Here is a 9,051-nt window from a genome sequence, read left to right on the forward strand (position 1 = left end):
ATGAAATAGGTTTCTTCCTTTTTGGTACTTAACTCTTTTCTATATTATATTCCTAATTGCAATACTTATATTGTAGTACAGAAGCTTCAAAATTTAAAGCGATGTGGCAATTTTATTGGTTAAACTAGCAAATTCAAAATATGCGGCAGAACACGATACTATTATATCAAAAAGTAATATGCGACATAGGTTTTAATATAATATTTATAGGATTGCTAGCATTCTTGCCACTATTCCACGCGGTCATTATTTATACAGTAACTATGTTTAATTCTTTTTTGTATATAGTTAAGAACTTCATGTTAATTGTTTTAATATTGGTATTGATTTATAATCAATTTAAAGCATACACGCAGTATACAATTTCTTCTTATGCAATCATTCTTCTCGTCCCACCATTCACAACTTGGCTTCTAAATGCATTGGCCCTTAATCTATAATACAAACTAACAATGACAGTTGAAAGTAATACCTGTTAACTGATTTAATTTACTCATAAAGCTAATAATATTGTTTTCGTCTCAGTCTAATAGACTGGAGTTTTTGATTATTGAATCAAGGCATGGTAAATGAAATAACGGAGCTGATGATACAGCACCATTTAGTGTTACTGAAAGCAAAGCCGATTTTATACTTTCTTACTTTCCAGTTCACTTAATTTGATGTTTTCTACCTTATGGTATATTATATTAGACGTTTGCACTGAAATTAGTATTTTTGATATAAATACTTTTATGTGATATTTTATTTTTATTGGTACTTAATAAAATAAAATATCACACAAATAATATGATACTTAATTGATTAGTCATATGTACTTGTAGAAAAATTATTAAATTGTTTTCTTGTTTTTATTGATAAAAATGCCTAATATAAAGTACAATGAGTTTCTAATAAGTATTAATTAATCTTCATATGAAATATCAACAATATTATATACCTTTACATAATTATCGTAGTCCAACGACTATATTGTTAATATATTTGAAATATAAGAAAAATACATATAAAAAAACTCATTCTATTTAATAACTAACGTTTACCTTAATTTCGTAAATACTAGTGGATCTTAAAAACTAAATATAAAAGAAATTACCAATGACAACTGACGTGACGTAACATTTGACAATTTCATATGACATCAAACTGTCACCGCTGTCATGATCCAGAAAAAAATATTGATGCAGTCTTGCGGACTTGTTTTGCAATAAATAATCTCAATTTAAAATAACACCTTAGCCTAATGGCATCCACTTCAAAGGATCACGTCGCAGACAGTGTGCAGACACAAAGTGAGAATGTTCCTAACGATCTGGAACCTGGAGCCTGTCGCGAAAGTATTCTTAATCCTACAGACTCTTTTGATGAGTTCGTCTGTGAAATTAGTACTAGTCTTGAAGAAAGAAATACATCACTCACCGCAAAATCAAGTACAATAAGTGAAATTCAAAACGAAATTGGCGAAAGTTCGAAAGATAGTTCCCTAAGAGAAACTAAATCTAGCGATAACTTACAGGGGAAAAATGTAAGGATTTACATAGTATAATTAATATTTCTACTAATTATAGTTTTGACGTGATAAGTATTATAAAAACTTACGATAGTCAAAGATACTTCCCATTATTAATCAAATTGTATAAAAATAAGATTTAAACATACTGTACTGTATAAACCTTGTCTGTGTAGAAGTTGCAAGAATGCTAGTAGCATTTCCCTGTTGAATCGCAAATAAGGATTAATTGTTGATAATTTTTATGTGAATTATATAAAATTATTACATACTCATTATATATTGTTTTTATATTTATCTAAAGTAATATACATCTTTTGTAATAGAAGTTAAATATTTTTGTAATTTATTACTGAATTAAATGTAGGTAATTCAAATAATTTTATTTTAAGTAATTATTAAAATATTTACTTACAATTGCTTGAGTTCCTGAATGGTCCAAGCCAATTTATACTTCTGATTACATGTACAATATATACTTTGAATAGTTTATGAAATTGATTCACTTTCAGGAACCAATGTCTGCTTCACCAAGTAGCTCAAACCTCACAGAGGAAAATGGAGATGAATCGGACGAAAAGGAAGATTATTTACAATCTCCAGAACTGATAAACAAAGAGAAACATGTGTTTATATTGAGTTCTGCTGGTAAACCTATTTATTCCAGGTATATAAAAAATATTTACTTTTCTTTAATCAAACTCAAACTCAAATTCCTTTATTCAATATAGAGGCATTACAATTACTTATTGAAAGTCAAATGAAACACTCATTTAGTCATTTTGATAAAAAGAAAACTGGAAACTTATATTATATTCTGAGTATTAACATTGGTAGTATCACAAAAACTCACACAGTTTTGGTTTATAAGTTAGTAAAATTAAATAAATTATATAATATATTATCTTATATAATTTGTTGGAATATTAAACCTTTTTAGTGATCCTTTCTTAGATTTCAAATTAAGATTAATTTACATTAGTAACTTGTAATCAATACTTGTATATACATAATATACAAGCTATATAGCTATTAATGTTTTTAATTTGGATGTTTGGATGATAAAATTTTGAGTTCTTCAGTTCCAATTGAACATATTTTTCAAATAATGGCTCCAATATTTTGACTTATTGATCTCTCATTTTTATTTACTTTACTTGTGTATAATTTCAGATATGGTAATGAGGATAAACTGGCTGGTCTATGCGGAGTTATTCAAGCTCTTGTTAGTGTAGTCGAAGAACAAAACCAGGATATATTGAGATCAATAAATACAAAAGATTGCAAAGCTGTCTTCTTAGTGAAGGGTCCTCTCATATTGGTTGCAGTATCAAAGTCTAATGAAAGTGAAACGCAACTTGTTTTGCAGTTAACGTAAGTTCTTTCTTAATAGAAATTTACTACCATTTGTTTGTAAATTAAAGTTAGTTAAAGTTAATGATACAAGATTTAGAGATTGTAGGTGGTTATTAGTAATCCTAATATAGATTTAGATTTGACCTGTAATTAAAAAGTCCAAGCACTTGAAAAATAATGCTAATAATAAAGCATAGAAAGGATGACAGCAGTACTCTTTTTTGAGAGCCAATTCTACAATAAAATTAAAACTGATGGTAAGTGGTCACCACCACCCATGGACAATTACACTGAGATGCTATGTTCCTTGCATGCATAAAGCCCAACTACCTAGGAAATCCAAGATAGCCAATAAATAGATAGATAGAGAGAGATGAAAGGAGCCGAGATAGCCCAGTGGTTAGAACGCGTGCATCTTAACCGATGATTGCAGGTTAAAATCCAGGCAAGCACCAGTGATTTGTGTTTATAATTCATCTCGTGCTCGGCGGTGAAGGTAAACGTGAGGAAATCTGCATGTGTCTAATTTCAACGAAATTCCGCCCCATGTGTATCCACCAATCCGCATTGGAGCAGCGAGGAGGAATATGCTCCAAAACCTTCTTCTCCACGGGAGAGGAGGCCTTAGCTCAGCAGTGGGAAATTTACATGACTGTTAACATTACCTAGGAAATCTGATTTCTCATGAAAACTCACATTATTTTACAGATACGCCTTCAATCAAATAGTATCAGTCTTAACACTCACACAACTGAACCGAATATTCGAACAGCGTCGTAACTACGATTTAAGACGGCTTCTGTCCGGTGCCGAAAGACTCATAGACCATTTACTAATATTTATGGAAAAGGATCCTGCTTTTTTACTAGGAGCAGTGAGATGCTTACCGCTACCAGAGAAAGCTAGGGAGAATATAACTCATGCTATAATTTCAACTTGTAACAAGATCAGGGATTTGGTATTTGCTATACTCATAGCTGGTAATCAGTTGATTACTCTCGTTAGGATGAAGAAGTACACGTTACACCCATCAGATATTCATTTACTATTCAATCTGGTGAGGAGTTCTGAATCTTTTAAAACGGCTGAGAGTTGGACGCCAATTTGTTTGCCGAAATTTGATGCGACGTAAGTATGGTCCTATAAATTGTATAATCAATATTTTGGACTTAAATACATGAATTAATATGACTTGTGTTATGAACTTTTTAATATGTGCTATTTTCATATAATATATATAATTATATTATACACACATACATACACACTCTTTGTAACTGAGCATTTGGAACGATTTCGATGAATTATTTTGGGTGTAGTTGAAAGGGTCCTTGAATACACAAACCCAGAAGGGGTTCAATGATACCGCGATCAAGGAGTAAATAAATTTCTTATTTCACCCGGACGAAGTCAAGACTGACAGCTTGTTTAGTTATAAATTAGAAATGAAATGCGACATAATAGTAAAATGCTTGTGTACTGTGTTAATATTCCCATCTATGTTAATAAATAATTCATTGTAATTCATTAATTTACAAAATTAAATAGTCTATACAAAACCTTTTTACTTAATCCTATGCCAATAAGGCTGAACAACAGTGATTCTTATTTTATTAATTTTCAGGGGTTTTCTTCACGGTCACGTATCGTACATTTCAGAAGATTGTCAAGCCTGCCTTCTTCTTTTAACTGTACAAAGAGACGCTTTCTTCCCGCTGTCACAAGCAAAGCATACGATTGCAGAAAAACTAAGGAGATCTAACTGTTTGGTTGCAATAAATGACGCTTTGAACAGGAATAAGGAACTACCCACAACAAACCCTCTAAAACATATTGGTATACCAGAAATTAGGCATTTTATGTACAAATGCAAATCAACAGCCCAACTTTTCACATCAGATCCTATAAGTCTAGACAGATTGCAAGATTATAGACTGAGGCATAAAGAAGGCGGTGACATAACGGTGAAGAAAATTGAAAAATTATCAGATATAGATTATATCAGAAATTACAGAAAATTCTGTAATCAGATTCACTGTTCGTCAACACCAGCCAAGTTAATATTCAGATCGAATTCTCATGATACGGTTTTGGCATGGGTAAGTATCTTTTCATTAAATCTTTTTTTTATGGTACCAGATTATGTGCTTCTCAGAAATTTTATGATTTCCTTCTCATAAGTCAGTACTTCTTTGGCTAAAGATGCTGATATAGTTTGCGTATCTCCACTAATGGCACAGTGATAGTGATTTGTGTAGACTATTTTGCTCTGTTTCTGTCCATGTTTGTAACTTTGTTTTTGTACATATATAATATACACAATATTTATGAATGTTATGTTTAAGGATATATGTACAGATTAAAAAGTTAGAGAGTAACTAAATTAAAAACAATTACAGGTTACAAATGGCTTCGAATTGTACGTTACATTTGATCCTCTGATGGAGAAGGACCATGCTATTAGAGCAGTAGACAGGCTACTGCACTGGATAAAGAAGGAGGAAGAACGAATATTTATAATGAATGCGCCGACTTTCTAGCCCAGGCTTACACTTAGTGGCATCATTAAGAACTCTATGAGTCGAAATGCCAGTGCTGAGAACAATTAAATATATATAATCATATATATATATAAAGTGAAGTACATAAATATATTATAATCATCATCACCTGTGATCTAGGTAAATTAGATATTATAAAAAAAACAATATTAATTTATACTCTACTTTTTTATACTTTTATTTAATCTTTTCCGTGAATCATGAATTAAAAATGTTTATAACATATTTTTTATTTTCGATTAAATGTTTTTTTTTTTATTAAATATCATTTTTTTTTTAATTTAATATATTAGCTATTATGTTTATTGTATCGTGTGAGTAATTTACTGTTGAGTAACAGCATGTTAGGTCTAATGGCCGGCTTAAATATTTCGAATCATGTGTCCGGCTGGTAATAGTTAAAAGGTTAAAAAAAATCTCAGTGTATAAAAGTTACTCTACCATGTTGCATACTAATGCCTTTGGATATACCAAATCTAATAGCAGGAGTAATAAACAAATCTAAAATTTAACATTATATGCTATGTGATTTGGTAATTGCTCTGCTAAATTATGTACTTCACAATGTTTTTGATTGATATATCTTTATTTATAGCATAACACTAATCGATTGAAATAGTCTTGTACTAACTATAAATTCCGTTCAGTTTCGGTAACGAATTTAATGACATTTAAAACGCCATTTTTTTTCAACTATAACAAATACCACAGATTATTTTAGATCTCGAGAATATTTTTTTTATCTTCACTCTTGCTATTGGAATCCACTCTAAAAAAAAGTAATGCTTTTAAAATGTGTGGGTAGGGTGAGAATAACATGTTCATTAATCTATATTCATTTCATATTGTTACAATAACTTCCATCCTAATAATACTAATATTAAAATATGCCAAAAGTATATTCTATATTAAGGTTAGGCTATTAACATTATTTGAAATATACTTAATATATTAAAATCAAATCAAAGACAATGTAAATGAATACAAATGAACGTGTCTTTATTATAATTGAATTACCTGATTAGTAAATATTTAGGGAATTTTAAACACCAGAGTAGATGAAGATTACATTAGATAATATTATATAAAAACAAAAATATTTTTATATAAAATGTATACAAATAAATTGTATCCCGAATAGTGTACCTACATGAGTATAAAAATATAACTAAACAATACAATATTAATTTTGTATTGATGTAACTATTTAAAATTGTAAACATTATCAACACTGAACAATGTGTATTTTAATTTTTTTTTTAACTTTTCATTGAAAAAAGTTTTTGCTCATTTAGGTATAAGGTAAGTTATTCTACATAGTCAAGTTTTAATTACATAATAATCTTGACAAGAGACATAACATCTTAATTTCCAAAGTTGGGTACGCATGAGCTTTTGTTAAAAGATGGATAATATTTCTTACAACGCCAATGTCTGGCGGTGTTGATCACTTACCATCAGGTAGTACATTAGAGCGTCAGTGCCTATTTTATAAAAAAAAATTTTAGATGGAAAAATTATTATGTTGACCATAGGTAAAACTATCATGGTGTATGTATTTATGCTTTGCTATTGTTACATTTAATATGTTTGTCTTCATCCCATGCCATATTTAATTCCAACCAATTGTACCTTAACAGAATGAACATTAAAATTAAAAATAAACTGTAATCAATAAATTAAATATTGCAATACCCTCTTTTAATTTTATATTGAGGTTAAAAATTAATAGTTATCCAAATTCACTCGATCTTTAACCATTAATGTACTAAGCCATAAATCTATAGTATTATATTAATAAAAAGTCCTATATAAATTTGTGTGTCATTTTTCCATACAGGATTTTCGATTTATCAATGAAAAGTGCAGTGCTCTTGCTATATAATAATAAACTTTCACAGAAGTATTTTGGATTAATTAATAACTCAATGACTTTTATTAATCACTTTGTATGGAAAGAACTTTATATTGAATATATCACTTAGTGATAATATTCTTTTAATTATGATAAAATAGTTTCAATTAAATTTTACATAGAAACCGGGTTTAGTAACCATACTTTAAAATAATTTATAAAAATAAATAAATTTGGCATTGTTTAATGATTTTTATGTTTAATTTCATAGAATTGCTTATACCTTTATATCTGAGGTAATGAGGTTTATCTTTAAATTATTGTTATTGTAGTATATAATTGTACATAGAGTGTATACAAAATATCTGTACATAATTAAGATGAGATTTTTTATAAAATGTTATTTAAAAAAATATATATGACAGCATTAAAGTTGAAGTTGTATTATTTACACCCATAAATAAGCACACAAGATCATTGTATATTATTACTTATGCATATAAACTTTTAACGCTATGTTAAATTTTTTTTTTTATGGCAAATCAAAATAAAACAACACCATTATCATAATTATTTATTCTTACACTAATAGCGCCCTCTATCTCTTCTTCTATCAACTTCATGCCGTTCCCGTCTCTCCTTTTCTCTATCCCTTTCACGATCTCGGATTCGTTCTCTATCTCGTTCCCTCTCCCGTTCTCTTTCTCTGTCCCATCGCCTGTCACGTTCTCTACTTCTTGATCTTTCTCGTTTACGGTCTTTATCGCGTCTTTCACGGTCACGAGATCTGAAAATAATAGTATAATTAGAATCAAATTTAGGTGTGACAATCTTCATATATTTATAAAATAATTATAAATGATAAATAATAAGCTTTGTGTGTTTTGAAATAAAGTCAGTTAGTAAATATTTATTATTTGTTAAGTCAGATTGTTTATAAGGAAAAGTTCAAAACCAAAACTTATGTTTAAAATTGTATAAGTTATGCTTATTGTGAAATACCTGTCTCTTCTTCTATCTCTGTCTCGTCTATCTTTTTCCCTTTTATTTTCTTTGGTCTCAGTATCAACAATTTCTTCATCTGAAGGCACATCTTCGTCTAAATCATCATCTAGAGCACTTACTTTAGGCTCTAATTCATTATTTTCTTCAAGTATGTGTCTTTTTTGTATTCGTGGTAAAATAACATCACATAAGCGTTCCTCGCGCAACAACTCATCGATATATTCATCCATGTGGACTAACTCAAATTGTCCATCACGATTTTGACGTCGTAATTTTCTGTTATCGTTGTATAGGGGTTCTAAATATTTATAACAATCCAGGGATGTACCAGTAAGTCTCATATAAAAGGCACCTAGAGCGCGTACATATTTAAATTCTTCGTTTTTAATAAATTCAACCACAATATCTTTTTCAGGTTGTATTTGTAGCATTTTTAAAAGTAAACAGAGAAACGGTGTAGGGTAAATGAAACCCCCGTGCACGCCGCCTAGGTAGCGTAATTCCATAGCTTTGTCCACTAATAATTCTGCAGTTAAGGCAAAACATTCTTCTTTCCAATATTTTGAATCGTAAATACGAGACCGTATAATCTTTTCCACTAAATATTGTGGATTTGTACCACGGATGGACTTCGCGTCCTTTACGGTCCGATTCGCCATTTTTTTGACAAGTCAAACAAGTGACAAAGACAACGCAGTAACTGACGTTCACATTGACTACTTGACTTATAGTTTTTGATTGATAATGTAATCTATGCCTTGTGT

At 29.7% G+C, this 9,051-nt stretch overlaps 2 protein-coding genes across 2 annotated transcripts; one reads left to right on the plus strand and one right to left on the minus strand.

Annotated features, from left to right (window-relative positions):
• The first annotated feature begins 1,178 nt into the window (after nucleotides 1-1,178).
• Nucleotides 1,179-5,526, plus strand: LOC125072679 (protein SAND). The gene is made up of 6 exons (XM_047683339.1): nucleotides 1,179-1,525; nucleotides 2,023-2,177; nucleotides 2,684-2,884; nucleotides 3,575-3,994; nucleotides 4,491-4,965; nucleotides 5,266-5,526. The coding sequence occupies exons 1-6, from the start codon at nucleotides 1,244-1,246 to the stop codon at nucleotides 5,404-5,406; spliced, it is 1,674 nt and encodes a 557-aa protein (XP_047539295.1). The 5' UTR covers nucleotides 1,179-1,243; the 3' UTR covers nucleotides 5,407-5,526.
• A 2,309-nt stretch (nucleotides 5,527-7,835) lies between these two features.
• On the minus strand, nucleotides 7,836-8,980 carry LOC125072711 (pre-mRNA-splicing factor 38). Its single transcript, XM_047683387.1, has 2 exons — nucleotides 8,285-8,980; nucleotides 7,836-8,069 (listed from the first exon to the last, which is right to left on the minus strand). The coding sequence occupies exons 1-2, from the start codon at nucleotides 8,944-8,946 to the stop codon at nucleotides 7,868-7,870; spliced, it is 864 nt and encodes a 287-aa protein (XP_047539343.1). The 5' UTR covers nucleotides 8,947-8,980; the 3' UTR covers nucleotides 7,836-7,867.
• Nucleotides 8,981-9,051: the final 71 nt, after the last annotated feature.

Source organism: Vanessa atalanta, chromosome 22 (genome assembly GCF_905147765.1).
Source record: "Vanessa atalanta chromosome 22, ilVanAtal1.2, whole genome shotgun sequence".
Taxonomy (NCBI): Eukaryota; Metazoa; Arthropoda; class Insecta; order Lepidoptera; family Nymphalidae; genus Vanessa; species Vanessa atalanta.

What these genes read in the sequence shown, in the direction of transcription:
- LOC125072679 (XM_047683339.1), top strand. Translation starts at nt 1,244, where the DNA reads ATGGCATCCACTTCAAAGGATCACGTCGCAGACAGTGTGCAGACACAA. An exon ending in GGTAAACCTATTTATTCCAG is followed by an intron (nt 2,178 to 2,683) that starts GTATATAAAAAA and finishes GTATAATTTCAG; the next exon opens with ATATGGTAATGAGGATAAAC. An exon ending in TTGCCGAAATTTGATGCGAC is followed by an intron (nt 3,995 to 4,490) that starts GTAAGTATGGTC and finishes ATTAATTTTCAG; the next exon opens with GGGTTTTCTTCACGGTCACG.
- LOC125072711 (XM_047683387.1), bottom strand. Translation starts at nt 8,946, where the DNA reads ATGGCGAATCGGACCGTAAAGGACGCGAAGTCCATCCGTGGTACAAAT. An exon ending in AGAGATAGAAGAAGAGACAG is followed by an intron (nt 8,070 to 8,284) that starts GTATTTCACAAT and finishes TATTATTTTCAG; the next exon opens with ATCTCGTGACCGTGAAAGAC.